Source organism: Corylus avellana, chromosome ca8, assembly GCF_901000735.1.
Source record: "Corylus avellana chromosome ca8, CavTom2PMs-1.0".
NCBI lineage: Eukaryota > Viridiplantae > Streptophyta > Magnoliopsida > Fagales > Betulaceae > Corylus > Corylus avellana.
This window is the reverse complement of record NC_081548.1, coordinates 25,496,815-25,512,404: the sequence shown is the minus strand read 5'-3', so window position 1 is coordinate 25,512,404 and position 15,590 is coordinate 25,496,815. Positions and strand designations below refer to the sequence as shown.

The 15,590-nt window shown below is 35.8% G+C and overlaps 2 protein-coding genes across 2 annotated transcripts; both read left to right on the top strand.

Moving 5' to 3' along the window:
- The first annotated feature begins 755 nt into the window (after positions 1–755).
- LOC132190534 (bZIP transcription factor 60) lies at positions 756–4,156 on the top strand. Its single transcript, XM_059605553.1, has 3 exons — positions 756–1,396; positions 1,913–2,136; positions 3,731–4,156. The coding sequence occupies exons 1-3, from the start codon at positions 954–956 to the stop codon at positions 3,967–3,969; spliced, it is 906 nt and encodes a 301-aa protein (XP_059461536.1). The 5' UTR covers positions 756–953; the 3' UTR covers positions 3,970–4,156.
- Positions 4,157–6,917: 2,761 nt separating this feature from the next.
- On the top strand, positions 6,918–13,870 carry LOC132189385 (pyrophosphate--fructose 6-phosphate 1-phosphotransferase subunit alpha). Its single transcript, XM_059604117.1, has 19 exons — positions 6,918–7,146; positions 7,740–7,912; positions 8,004–8,116; positions 8,488–8,562; positions 8,656–8,769; positions 8,853–8,920; positions 9,105–9,188; positions 9,424–9,477; positions 9,677–9,757; positions 9,874–9,967; positions 10,064–10,137; positions 10,309–10,419; positions 10,542–10,586; positions 10,672–10,728; positions 11,288–11,392; positions 11,484–11,600; positions 11,769–11,872; positions 12,168–12,333; positions 13,506–13,870. Exons 1-19 carry the CDS (start codon positions 7,057–7,059, stop codon positions 13,626–13,628), a joined length of 1,848 nt encoding a protein of 615 aa, XP_059460100.1. The 5' UTR covers positions 6,918–7,056; the 3' UTR covers positions 13,629–13,870.
- The last annotated feature ends 1,720 nt before the right edge of the window (positions 13,871–15,590 follow it).

Below are 15,590 nucleotides of genomic sequence, written 5' to 3'. Positions count from 1 at the left end.
TGTAAAGAAGGTTAATTTCTTTATAAACCAGATGGGCTTCATGTAAGGCCACAAACCGCTCGAATTCAATTACTAACAGCAGTCAGTGAGTTATTTTGGTTAATTATTTTAACAAAAAATTTGGTGAGTTATTATCGTGTTCACCAATATTAAATGTAATTTTTATTTATTTAAAAAAATTATCATTCTCTAAAATAGTAAAAGTAAATGGTTAGGTGCTTTAATAAAGTAGATATTTTAAAATAATAATTTTTTAATTAAAATAGAGACAAAAAATGCTCTAACTGTTTGGTATTATAACATTGAAAATGAGATCCTCTTTATTTTAAAGGAAATGGAGAGGAATTGGTTGTTGCACCATTTTTGCCGCCTTCTTTTCCTCTCCATTTCCTTTGAAATAGAGAGATCCTTTTGGATAATTATTGGCCTTGGGATCCAGGCGGTGTTTGAAAAGGAAAAAGAATTAAAAAAGGAAAATCAATATCCCTCTCCACGTTTCTCCTAGCTTGTATGCCACATCCTCCGATAAGCGCGATTCTATTGGTTGAGTGACAGCATCGCGCACATCTTGAGATCCTCTGCGAACCGATTGGTTTTCACCCCATGCAACCTAACTTCAACGCGTCCATGTCATCATATTACAATCCGATTCTCTCTGCCCACCACACGTGGCGGGACAACCGCGCGAGTCCACGGGAACCAAGTCTCCAGTCTTTTGGTTTTCCTTGCACACGAAGGAAACCAGCCCACCACGCGTTTTTAGATGCGAACATAAATACTCGGAACATGTTTTTCACAATAAACAGCCTTCCCCTTCCATGAATTCCCTCTCCCTCCTTTTTTATTAGTTATTTTTCCTTCTTTTCTTTTCTTTTTTTGGTTCGTTTTTCTGTGAATAATTCGTTTCGCTTAGATTTTAGTGTTCCTCTTTTTATCTAAGTAATTTTTCGGTTATGGAAGATCCTGATTTTCTAGGGGACGCGGACGTTATTGGAAGTATCGATTGGGGGAGCCTTTTCGATGAACTACCGGAGGGCACGAATTCTCTTTTCCCGGTCGAATCCCCTGTTCTCACTGACTCATCATCCGCCGAGGACTTGTCGAACCCTTCCGCGGGTCCGGTCTCGTCGTGGATCGACGAGGTCGAGACCATCCTGATGAATGACGATGACGACGAGAAGGTCGCGGTGGAGCCCACCAAGGAGTTCTGTGATAGCTTTTTGGCGGAAGTGCTTTTGGACTCGCCTGGGGAGGTTTCCGGTGAGGTCGACAAGGACTCTTCCACTGCTTCAGATGACGGAAATGGTGATTGGGGGAAAGAGAACGTGCTCAACAATGATAACGATGGTCAAAGTCAAGATGATGATGATCATCCCCTCTCCAAGAAACGAAAAAGGTACCACTAGTTCATTGAAATTTTATCTAAATCCGAGAAGAAAAAGGGACTTCTTAAAACCTAAATTATAGGGTTTTGAGCTAGATTTATCGACACTTTATTAGACTATAAGTTTTTGTGTTGTTATCAAAATTAAACATTGTTTTATTGTATGATCCTCTGAAGAAAATTATCTCTAATTTGGTGTGATCGTTGTTTTCAGGAATTAATATATTGGTGTTTTTCGTTAGCCTTGTGTGGTTGCTATCAGGAAAATTAATTTATAATTAAAGTTTTCGTTAGTGCTGTAATCTCTAATTAAAGTTTTCCAAGATGGGTGCCTGATCTTTCACATCCTCCGCTGACATGTTCTGATTCTCGTTGGTCCTTTGTAGACTTTGTCGCAATGGACTTAAAGTAATAAGGAGCTGTATAGAGTTTTATTTCTTTCATGTATCCCATTTGAACTTTATATGCGTCTCATAGAGAGTTTTCAAGAGTTGTATGTGATGATGGGTGGACCCGACGTTTTTTCAGGCAGCTGAGAAATAGGGATGCGGCGGTGAGATCGAGGGAGAGGAAAAAGATGTACGTGAGGGATCTTGAGACGAAGAGTAGGTATCTGGAAGGGGAATGCAGGAGACTGGGGCGTCTGCTTCAGTGTTGTCATGCTGAGAATCAAGCTTTACGGCTTAGTTTGCAATCGGTCAATGCATTTGGTGCTCCCATGACCAAGCAGGAGTCTGCTGTGCTCTTGTTGGGTATGAATCTTGAACCATCTTTTGCTGCTTCTTTTTTTTTTTTTTCTCTCCCTCTCTCTCTCTCTCTCTCTTATATATTGTCGTTGATTTTACTTCCAACCCTTTGAGGACCACAATTGGAATTCGGGCGTGTATAACTGCTTAGTGAATTGGGCCGCTAAACTAATTGTATAGACTGGGTTGAGCTAAGTAGTGCTGTTTGAGCTTGGTTGCTTTGTACTTGTAATTGCTTGTGTGTGGCTTTGGAGTTGACCAACTCGACTTAAACATCTTAATTTCACTTCTCTCTCAAGAGATATGTAATACTGAAAACTGAAATAACTTCTGTCTATTTCTTATTTTCTGTTATTAAACAAAAAATAGACTAAAATCCAGTTAGCTCACTTCATCTTCAATATGCCTTCTTTACCTTTTGCAAATTTCATCGAATTGACCGGGTACGCCACACCCTTCAGTGCACCTGTCTTAATACGAGCTTCAAATGAGTTCTTTTTTACTATCTCAATTGTTTGAGTAATCTATTTCTGAGTGGGGGAAATAGAAATCTTAGTGCTATATAAGGAAGGAAATTTTTTTTTCCTATTAATAAGAGCTGGCCTATAGTAACATGATACCGGATATTTGTTACCCCTAAATTTACCACCTTAGTTGCAATGTCCTCTCAAACTCTTGCAATGTTCTTTTAAACTTTAAAAAGTTACGATGTCTCCCAAACTACTTCGCCCTTTCACTTATCTCCTTTCATTATGGGTTTTTTTTTGGTTAAATCAGGTCCTTTCACTTATCCCCTTTCATTAGGGTTTTTTTTGTTAAATTTGATGGAAAATGGGTCACATGCTTATACGAGATCTAAAATGACAATAATTCATAAATAAATAAAAAGAAATAAAAAGAAAAAGGGAGACCCACGGCCCACAAAGGTAGTCTCCTCCAAATGTAGAAAGTATTTTTTAGTTTTTGCTTAGCAACTTGTAACATGTAGAAAGTATATCTTATTAACTTCGTCATTGCAAATTTGCAATATGCTGGATGTAAATTGAGCCAAGTAGTGGTCTACTCTAGGTTGTTCTGAAGTCTCAATATTCCTTCACAGCACTTCATCTTCACCAAATTACTCTCACCCCTAGCTGTTTTTTTTTTTTTTTTGAACGAGAAATTTATATCCTTGCTGAGCATTTCTTCCATTCCTAATTCAGAAGTCTGAGTTGTTTGTTTCCCAGTTGTAAGAATTCAGGTTATTTGATCTAGCTATCATTCACTTCTCTCATGGGTTGGCTATGTACTATAAGTTTGGACTGCACATGGGCGTGTATAAACTAGTTGGACATTCTTTGTCCATCTAGATCATGCGACTAACACATATGTTGGGTCGATTATTCAGGCTCTTTTTATGCTTTAATACTACTAATTTTAAATTCCTTGTAAGAGGCTGCTGTGCTTGCGCTTGCAAGTTTAGTGAATTACCATACTCTAGGCCTGGTAATTATGAAAATGGGTTATCAATTTATTGTTTTGATTATGCTTTGACAAAGTTGGTTTATGTACCTATTTGATGGCCTTCAATATATGTTCTGGTCTCTCTTTTTTTTTGCAGAATCCCTGCTGTTGGGTTCCCTGCTTTGGTTCCTGGGCATCATTTGCCTGTTCACTCTGCCCACAATGCCCGAGGTAATTCTGGGAAGAGTTCCAATGGAAAACGTGGGAAAGAAAAATCAAGGAGTAAGAGGGGCAAGAAGTAAGATGTTTGGATACTTAATGGCCCAATCTTTTGTAAAGACTAGGAGATGCAAAGCTTCAAGGACCAAGATGAAACCGAGTTTCCTTGTTCTTTGAGTTTTTGGGAAAGACTTTCATCTTCTCTTATATGTTCAATCCCTTTCTCTATTTTGGTGTTTAGGTGTTGAGTGTAATGGAGTTATGATAAAAAATTAAAAGGACATGCTGGTTTCCCAGTTGAACAATTAGAAGTATGATATGTTACTATTTTTACTTTTTCAAATGGGACATCATTTTGCTCGCATATTTCTTAGTGATTGTTTTGTGTTGGGAGTTGCGAATTTCTTGTTTGCGTTTCTTCTGTTGGACCACAAGTAAAATGGATCTTTCCTTCAACAGAAACCAATTTTATGTGGCCTTTTATGGGTTTTCATTGCTGATTTTGTTCTCCTACACTTTGTTCACATGTTGAAGGTTCAAACTTCAAAATCATGATAGAATTCTCGATGAATATTACCATGATCTCTGTGACGGCATGGAGTGGGCGCTCTCTCCCGCTTAACCAAATATATTACCGTCTTCTTTGCGTCATATTCTCTTCATTAACGCCTCCCCACCTCTAAATCCTAGATTCTAACATACAAGGAGCCTCTTTTGGCTGGGAACTATTTTTTTTTTTTTCCCTTAATTTCCCTTGCGGTATTTGTATTACTGTCGAAATCTTTGTTCTTCTGAAAGCTACGAACTTTGCTTCATCCCCTGCCAATATGGATTGGGTGTGATTTCATTTTCTTAACTGTCGGTTGAAAATATGCTTCTACCAGTACCAGGTTAGGTAAGCTGGACCAACTTAGACAGATCTAAACCAAAGTGTGATTTGGCATTGGGATTTTGTAGACAAAAAAAACACACAATTTTAAAGGCTAAATTATGATTTTAAAGTCTAAATTATGATTTTGTCAAACGTTTAACCATATATTTTAAAATTATTATTTTTAAATCACAAATCCAACGGATCCTAATTATAGCTACCCGCACAATGGAAGTTGTTGATTAAAATAGAAGCAGCGATAAGTCTTTTAACTAAAAAAAGTTACAGGCCTTTGTGATTGTGAGAAAGCAATGAGGGTGGAGCGTTAGGTGAGGAATACAGCCAGCGTTTTTTAAGTTACGTTGTTTGGTAAGTCAGTTGGCTTTCTTTTAATTTACAACCATGTCCTTGCGCAGCATATTCCAACGTTGGAATGTGCACATGAAGCTTCGCTCTCTCATCCTTCGCTCAGCTGCCTATTTGTATTTTAATTAGGATCCTCTCCATCACTCTATATTTTGAATTCTAATACACCCTGGTCCATTTTCCTAGATCCTGATTCACTTACAGCTATTACCTGTGAAAATTTGATTGTCAAAAGTCACAATTGACTTTTCAAATGCACTAGAAGCCGCATGGACGAAACAATTGAAACAAGTTGTTGTCAATTTCGAGGAAGGGATTGATCTCCCTTAAACCACCATATGATTCAATGAGCCAATCTTCAAATCCACGCCCACAGTAATTGCTTAATTTTTGTTGAACATAAATTGTTAACCTTTGATTAGTACATGGGAAAGAGTAACAAATGGGAACCTTCAGTGAGAAAATTTCTTAATATTCTTTCCATATTATAGAACCAAAGTCAATGATGTTCCCCGTATGTAGAATATTTAAAGAGATGCAATATTATTGTATCTATGTTATTTTATATATTTATTTATTTTTATCCCAAGGATTTTTATTTATTTTAAAAAAAATCCAGTCTCATTGAAGAATGATCACGAGCATAATGTTCTTACATCACAGAGCAAAAAGTTCTGAAAAATCATAGAAGAAGTTACGAGGTTACAAATCATAGATGTTTACATAAAAATCAAATATTCACAACCTATCTATAACATCAATATCCGCTAACCTATGATTATTTTTCAGTTGTAACACTATATATGTTATAAACATACTCAACTCAATGCATAGGTAACTTATCTTCCTCGCTCTAAAAACAGATCACATCCACAACCAAAAGGCTGGACAATCCTTATTCAAACAAAAATACAGACAAAAAAAAAAAAAACCAGCCCTAACAAAAAAACTAGTCATAAAAGCACATATCTACTATTGAGAAGACTATATATACTCCTCATTGACCCAAAACAGTTGGAAAACTATACTATTTCTTCGTAGATCGCTCACAATAGTAGATCTAAAGAGAAAACTATTATTCAAAACAAACAAAACAAGCAACACAGCCAACAAATTAGCAGCGACCAGAGTGGAGTAGATGATGGGCACTGGCCAGGGAGGAGAAGGGAGGCACAACACCTTGGAGGGCAGGCAGTAGCGGCTAGAGTTGCTGATTTCTGGCCCAAAAACAAAGAAAATCAAGAAAAAATGCGCAGAAGGGGAGGGGGATTAGGAGGACAGGAGAGGGGGAAGGGGGAGAGGAGGAGGGAGCTAAATTACGGGAGGTACCCTACTAATTTAGTACCCTTTTCATTTTGTTTAAAAGGGTACTGAAGATTTGCTTTTACGATTAATATTTTGTTTCGTTATATTTAATGGTGTATTTTACTATATTTTTGTAAACTTCAATTTAAACTATAGAATTTATTTTCTCTATTTTTTTTTCAATTCTCAACATTTCAAGTGAACATGTTTGGATTGCTATGGTAATTGAATGTGAATTTGGATAGAGAATAAAAAAGCTAATTCAAAGTGTTTTTAAGAGAAAAAAAGGGACAAATATGGTGAAAAATCTTTGACGATGGCAATAAAATAATAGTAACTATGAAAAGAATATTCCATAAAAATAAATAAAAATAAAAACTATGAAAAGGATACGTGAACTTCTGTTGGTACCTGTTGAAAAGGATCTGGAGGAATAAATACAAAAGATCCAATCCAGAACAAGAGGGCAAATCCGTCATGCCAAAAAGAATCCATGGCAGTTACGTAAATAACAAGCGAGAGAAGGTGAACTAGGAGCGATGCCACGGGAGACCAAACCGGCTGCACTTTGGTTGGTTGTATCGCCCAGTCTTTTACCTTTCCCCGCTATATAAACGGTCTCTTGAAGCGCACCCACCCCACTCACAGTAGTAGTTGTTCAAAGCAGCAGCAGCAGCAACAACAACGACGACGACGCAAACACACAGCACAAGAAATTGTCGATGGATTCAGACTATGGTATTCCCAGAGAACTCTCTGACCTCCAAAAAATCCGATCTCACTACGAACCTGAAATCCCTCCTTGTCTCCAGGTCCCTCTCTACTCTTTCTCCCTCTCTTACCTACACTTTCTCGAATATTGGTGAGTTAATTGAGATTGTTGTTTAATTCAACGGGTTGTTCTATGTGTTCGAAAAAATCTGGGATCCGATTGTTGCCCGGATCTGCTATCGTGCAAAAGAATTGATTGGGTGTTGTTCGATTGGATCTGTTGTTGTTCACTGCCACACTGTTTTGGTTCATGTTTGTTTGGTTGTTAATCTATCGTGCAAAAAGCATTTGCAATTGTTTTGCGACTTTTACTTATGTAGTTGAGATGACTTTGGAATTTCTGATCAAATGCTTTTGTTCCCCTCCGCAAACTGCTGTTTTCTTATGCGACACAAGGGAATTTTTTGATTAAAAAAAATACTCTTATTGGTTGGGCGTGAACATTCAGAATGTTCCTTCGAGACTTTGTAAATTTAAATGGGTGTTTTTTTTTTTTTTTGCCACTCTTTTCCACAAATATTTTCCAATATAAATGGGATATGCGTTATATGAAAGATTAAAGTGTGGTTCATAATTTAGTTTTTAGAAGGGTTGGAATTATAACTGAGGTAATCAAACATTTGTCATTATACAGGGAACTACTGTCAGGGTTGAATTTGGTGATACAACCACAGCGGTAGACCCCAATGATTTCCACATCATAAGCCGATATTTCCCACACACTTATGGTCAGCCTTTGGCTCACTTTCTCAGGAAAACTGCAAAAGTCTCAGATGCTCAGATTATCACTGAGCATCCGGCTAAGAGGTGCACATCTGATTTTAATTCATAGTCGTTTCATTTACGTTTGTTCTATTATCATTACATCTTATTCGTCTAATGTGTTTTCTTTTTACAGGGTGGGAATAGTCTTTTGTGGGAGACAATCTCCTGGAGGACATAATGTTATTTGGGGTCTTCACAATGCTCTTAAAATTCACAACCCCAATAGTACTTTACTCGGATTTCTAGGTAATCTGCATTTTCTATTATCTTTTTTTTTATTTTTTTATTTTGGGTTTTGTAAATTGGTATGCGTGTTCGTGATTGCGTCAGAAATGTGTTTTTATCCACCTATGTATATGTGCACCTGGATATATATAATCAGGTCCGATTTAATTTTTTTTTTTTTTGGAAGTTCATTCTCTATGAAGTTTTCAAGGTGTTTGGTTGTATAAATTCTTCGTATTAAAACATAGATTTTTTAGAAAGCTGTGCTTTTGTTGCCTGTCTGTAATATGTTTTGTTGTCACTTTGGTTCACATATGAGAGTATGTTGTGTGCATTTTCTGGTTAAATAAAATGTTAGTTACTTAAGCCAATGCCTTTGCAACTGTAAACAGGTGGTTCAGAAGGTTTATTTGCAAAGAAAACTCTTGAGATAACAGAAGACATTCTTTCAACCTACAAAAATCAAGGTAGGCGATGGTACAAGGAAATTGTCATGTACAGATAATAAATTATCATGCTTTGAAGCTCATGAACTGTATAATTTGGTTCTGCTTCACTAGGTGGTTATGATTTGCTGGGACGGACAAAAGATCAAATTAGAACAACCGAGCAAGTTAATGCTGCCCTAAATACGTGCAAAGATTTGAAATTGGATGGCCTTGTCATTATTGGAGGTAAAGGAAGTGATGATTTTTAAAGTTCGCATATATATTTTTAACTGGAAGTTAGTGAATATGAATGTTTGTTATTCTTGAAGGGGTGACATCAAACACAGATGCTGCTCAGCTTGCAGAAACATTTGCTGAAGCAAAATGCACAACAAAGGTACTATGCATGTGAATTTTTATGAAATACTCGAGTGATATTTATAGGTATTTGTCTCCATATAATTGAATTTTAACGCTTCGCTTCTGTTGCAATTCTATACGTTGTAGCTTGTGTAAATTTATTTAACTATAAAGCTTTGTCCTACCACAGTCTATCGATTAAACTTTTATGAATTTCACAGGTGGTTGGTGTACCTGTTACTCTGAATGGAGATCTTAAGAACCAGTTCTTGGAAACTAATGTTGGTTTTGATACAATATGTAAGGTATCAGTCAGATGAAGTTGACGGTATATTTGTAATTTTAAGAATGTTCTCCATGTTGTGCATGGAGATTTGATAATTGCAGATGATGACAATTTTGCTTCCCTTTCCTTTTTTAGTTTTGTTTCTTATTGCTTTGAGATTACATGCAACTAGAGCCTAGGCACATGATGTGTGAGCGTGCAGTGCAGCACATTGTTTGATGTGCGATTTGCTTATTGATATTATTTCTTTTCAGGTCAATTCCCAGCTCATCAGCAATGTTTGCACTGATGCACTCTCCGCAGAGAAGGTAATGGATCTAGTTCCCTTATTCTGATTCCTCATGAACGAACTGGTTGTTTCAATTTAATTTTGATCATAGTTTATTAGAGTATGATTATTGATCTTGCTGTGCATTTCTTGGTTTGAAAAAAGATCCTGTCTTTACTCTGGTTTCTGTTTTGATCTTGTTCAATTGAAAAGTCTCCGTAATTTCTTTTCTGTTCCAGTATTATTATTTTATCCGACTTATGGGTCGGAAGGCATCACATGTTGCTTTGGAGTGCACTCTCCAGTCCCATCCCAATTTGGTAAGTATTTCTTTTCTGCTGTTATTTAAATTGATGTTGTCATCAAGAATTTGTCAATACACCTTTATGTTTTTCTAGATCTTTTTTCTATGTATAACTTGATATGCACTTTGAAGGTAATTCTTGGGGAGGAGGTGGCTGCATTAAAGCTTACACTTTTTGATATCACAAAACAAATTTGTGATGCAGTTCAAGCCAGGGCAGGACAAGGTCTGAAACAGTTTAAGTTGCTTTTACTGTCATTGATGGTGATAGTTTCAGTTTTTTTTTTTTTATTATTAATCTGACATATTTTATGTGGACCAGACAAGAACCATGGAGTCATCTTATTACCAGAAGGGCTTATAGAAAGCATTCCTGAAGTTTATGCCCTTTTGAAGGTAACTTATGCAGTTAAACAGTAATTCCTTTTGCAGCACCTCTCTCCGGCTTCTATACGCAAGCAAACTAGAACTAGTGGTTGCAATTTTATTTTTACTTTTGTATCTTCATTTGATATTAATAAGTTTCTTAATGTGTTCTTGCTCTAATATTAATGTTTGGTTCCTCAGGAAATTCATAATTTGCTCAGGCAAGGTGTTTCTTCTGATAACATTTCTTCTCAACTTTCACCCTGGGCATCTGCTTTGTTTGAATTTTTGCCACCCTTTATTAAGAAACAGGTACCAATTTTCCATAGACTCCCCTTGGGGCCAATTACTTAAAAAAAAAAAAATGAAAAAAAAAATCTAGTGTTAAATGAGTTTATAGGGCCCATCTGAGATTGAGATTTTGAATGTTACAGCTGCTCCTTTACCCTGAATCAGATGACTCTGCACAATTGTCACAGGTAATTAGGCTTTAGACACGTCTGTTTTGAAAAAGGATACATCAAATTTTAAGATCTTTAATATCCTTTTTGCTTTATTTTACAGATTGAGACAGAAAAACTTTTTGCACATCTTGTGGAGACTGAAATGAACAAGCGCCTGGTACACAGATTTTGTTTCTTTTGTTGTTTCCCTTTCCCCCCGTAGTTTTTTTTTACACTCTTTGTTCTTTTCCTGGTTGGAAGATCTCAGATGGTGTTCCCCGTGTGTGTGTTTACTTCAATCTCTATTTACTCGCAAAAGAAGTTTTACATGATTGAAAGTGCAAAGTGCAAAATGCAAAATTCCATTGAGTTCTTTGCCTGATATTCTTGCCTCTCTTCTTTTATGCTGGTATCAGATTTTGCTGTCATTCCTCAAACATTTTGTTCCTATTGAAGTTTGCATTGCTTAATCACTAATATGCTGAAGAATTGTTCTTGTTTGATGTCTATTCTATCCCTTTCTTTTTTTTCTCTCTGAGCAACTTATATTCTATCCTGTACTCTTGTTTGTTTGATGCTTAACGAATATGATTCATGATTCTTTGTTAGAAGTTAATTGCCGTTTAAGATAAGAAAATTAGAACTGACATATCATTGGTTTCAGTTAACTGTATATGCTGAGTTGTTTTTAATAGAACAAGACCCTTAGTGGCTAATGTCTTTGGTGTTTTGAACAGAAAGAAGGCACATACAAAGGGAAGAAGTTTAATGCTATCTGCCACTTTTTCGGTTATCAGGCTCGGGGATCACTACCATCAAAATTTGATTGTGACTATGCCTATGTACGGAAAAGCTAGCTGTTGCTCTATCTCCTCAGACTTTTAGCTATTAATATTTTCCTGTCATGTTAATATTGAGGTCATATTCTTTCAGGTTCTTGGCCATATCTGCTACCATATTTTAGCAGCTGGTTTGAATGGTTACATGGCAACTGTAACCAACCTGAAGAATCCAGTGAACAAATGGCGTTGTGGTGCTGCTCCAATTACAGTAGGGTTTTCTTTATTTCTGCCATAATAATTGACAAATATGGGTTTTGTAATTTTCCTTCATGTCTTTTAGTTCAAGTTCAGTGCATTCCAGTGTTTTCTTCTCTTTGGTAATACTTGCAATTGGTGAGAATGTTGACTATGGTTATGACTATTTGATGAACATCAGGCAATGATGACTGTGAAGCATTGGTCTCAAAATCCAGGTGCCACATCGATAGGAAAACCTGCCATTCATCCAGCTACTGTTGACTTGAGAGGCAAAGCATATGAGTAAGTCTCCTAGTGATTGCATGCAAGATGCCTGATTGATATAGTGTTAGTATTTAGTATAATGGAAGAGAAATAAAGAATAAAAAGTTATAAATGATATTTGATTTTCTTCAAATTGATTTATTTATATTTTATATTTTAGGATTATTTTTGGTCTCTCTCTTTCTCTCTCTTTCTCTCACACTCACGCACAAAATTTGGCCACAAAACTTCGCTTGAATTATGCATTGATTTACTGTGCCACTAGATTTTATTTTAACACTGGTTCTACACTCGTGTGTGGCTTTGGTTACAGTCTGTTGAGGCAAAATGCAGCAAAATTTTTGATGGATGACCTCTACAGAAATCCAGGACCCCTTCAGTTTGATGGTCCTGGTGCTGATTCTAAGGCTCTATCTCTGTGTGTTGAAGACCAGGATTATATGGGCCGCATCAAGAAACTGCAGGAATATCTTGACCAGGTGCTTACAATTCTATTGTCTCGAATTTTTAGTTTTACTCGTGCATTGTATGAACATTGCTATGAAAATAAGAAAGCACAAAACCATTCAGTTTGCAAGGTTTTGTAATCCATCACTTTCTGTTGATGGATTCGATTCTTTGGGATGTTCAAACATGATAGTTTTTTGTGTTGCTACCTTACATTCTCTTGTGATATGACAATTTGTTATGGTATATAGACTGTTATCACATTTATTCTCAATTTGATTCATAAATTTCATGAATCTATGGTGTTGCATCACACCATATTTTTACACCTTCTATTAAGGTTGTGTCACACAAACCTCAGAGACCTTATTAGCTGAAAATATTAGCTTTAACCTTTGTTCTTTCTATTGAAAGAATTGCATCCACATACATAGACAGCTATTTTCCCTAGTTCTAATTGGGCTCAAAACATCTTATATGGGAAGTAACACAGCTTGACCTTTGGGCCATGATGGAAATTCTGGAAATTCTGGAAATTACATTTACCCCCAACAAGTTTAAGTTGAGGAAACTTATATGAAACAAAACTATCGACTGCAAGTATTGCTTTGGTTGGGGTTCTGTTCCCAGCCAGTCTCCCCTGTGTTGGAGGGGTCAGCTTGGAGACTTCTCATTTTCAGGGAAATTTTACAACAAGACTCGAATACTGGAGTAGCCTATGGAGGGATCCGGTTTAAGCCTCATGCCTGCCCCATCTCCTGCTACATGCATTCCTGTTGGGTGGGATATGCCACCATTGAAATATGAACCTAATTTCATGATTTATTTGGCATTTGAGCTTGTTTTGTTGAGTTCTTTTAGGCTTTTAGCCTGCATCATCTATGCCTTGTCGATCTTGGTTTTTGTCCTTTTTGTGTATATGACTAAAGAGGATGATCTCAAAGTGCACAATCATGTGGTCATAACATACGATGTTGCTGCTTCTGCTGATTTAGTATCCTGGAGGGGTGGAGGGGTGGATGTGTTTAGATTTGATTGTGAACCATGGAAGGAGAAGATAGTAAATTTTTTCTGTAATGCTATCCTTCTCTAACTTGCACTTTTGCTGATCAACATCTAGTAGTATAAGATGAATATCAGATTTTGGCTTGCATTTTCCTTTGGTTGCAATTAATTTCTCATTGAATTCCTCTTTTCTCTTCAGGTGCGCACCATCGTAAAGCCAGGGTGTTCACAGGATGTTCTGAAAGCAGCTTTGAGCGTCATGGCTTCCGTGACAGACGTTCTCTCAGTGATGGCTTCACCTACATCCAACTTATCCCTCTAAACGTTGTTATTATCATTCTGGTTCTGATGACCATGGTACCTAAATTCCAAAATAATTGTCATCTTCCTTCCTACCCCCAAGATATTTATCATGAAATTGTAGGTGCAGAACTGAGTTTCATTTTTTGACGTCACTTCTTTTCTTTTTCTTTTTTTTGTGCAAGATAATTGAGGATTGTATTGCAAGTTATGGAAGAGATGAAATTTTGTTTATGTTATGATAGAAAGGTAGGTTATGTTTTCTGTTGGTTTGAAGCTTCCATGAGATCAATAGCGTCAAGGCGTTTTACTAGTTTGATACTTTTCTATGTGTCTGCAAATGGCATAGTGAGTTAATAATACCGCATTCTGTTGGTCCAGTGACAATTCATGAATGAGATGTAAAATTGAACTTTCCCCGCATGCTCTCTTTCATAGCTATAAACATCGCTCTTCTCCTGTAAAACATGCGTCGGTGGCATGTGGGGTGCACTAGTTAGTGAATCTTTCTGAAGGCTCGTGAACATGCCTGAATTGTCTATATAGCTTCATTGCAGCGGGGTTTGGTTTCTTGACATATGAAAATGCCACAAAAAAAGTGCCTCTAATATCATATTAATATGTAAATAAAAATAAAATAATAGTAAAGCAAAATCATAATTTGAGAAAATAGGAAGAAAAGAAGGGGGTTACATTGTTATTTTATTGACTTGAATTTCATTGAATTACAAGAGGTCCTAGTATATAGAGCCATATGGTTGGTGGGCAAAGAAGCAATCAGCTCCTCTAATGACATGTTTCCATTTCTCATGAATGATCTCAATCATTTCTTCTCCATCTCGCCTAATTCATGAATGATTTGCAGGATATATTATATATATATATATATATATATAATAAAAATGTTTAGATTAGTATTTCCAAAATTAGAGGATCATTAGCAAACTTGCCTAAAGATGGAATGGAGGAAAAAGAGAGAGACTAATATAACCTTTAAGAAGCAGTAAGTATTGTTAAGGACATTACATTTTTTTCCTGTGAAGCCATAATATAACATATTGGGACACATGACCCAATTATGTTATATTAACCCGAAGAAAGTACACATAGCCCTCTCTAGCTACTAGACAATTTGCAATGTTTCTCCCAAACACATTTTAATTGTAATGTACCCCCTCCGTACAAAAAAAGACAAAAATACCCTATATATATATAGTTTAAAAATGAAAAATGGATAGAAAACATTTTTCCTGATTTTTTGTTCCTTGGCTACTTCTCCCGAGTCCCGAATTGCTTCCCAAGTTTCCCTGCCTTTTTTTTTTTTTTTGGTATTTTTATTTTCATATTTTAGTTATATCATTAGATTGGGTTTAGTCTCGAACAAAATCATAAAAAGCTTCCATTTGAAAATGCGTTTGAAAGAGTTTAAAAATAAAATTATTTTTTCAAAAGCAAGCAATGAAATATATTTTTAAAAACACACTATTTTTTTTTTTTTTTTTAAATGAAGTTTAAGACATTATTTTTTTAAAACCACAAATTTTACTAAATATTCGATTATGGTCTTAAAAATTATATTTTTAATATCTATATTTTGAAATCGCTACTTTTAAAAATTATAGGTTCTAAAATCACTAAATCAAACGGACACTTATAGACTTACAGGTTTAAAAATACTACGATTGTAAACAAAATTTACCAAATAAAAATTTATAGTCCTGAAAATAGTTCTATCTGAGTTTATAAGTATTCGCTACATATATTTAAATGAGAAATGCTAAAGAGTCAAATAAATAAACTCAGAAAAAATTTTAAACTGACGTAACAATGATTTTTAAATTAAAAAAATGCAATTATCTCTTCCTTATCTGCAACTCACGGTCTGTCACGTTAGTTTGAAAATTTTTTAAAATTCATTTGTTTGACTCCCTAACATTTTTTTTATTTAAATAGATTAAATATTTCAATTTTAACTCGTTAATAT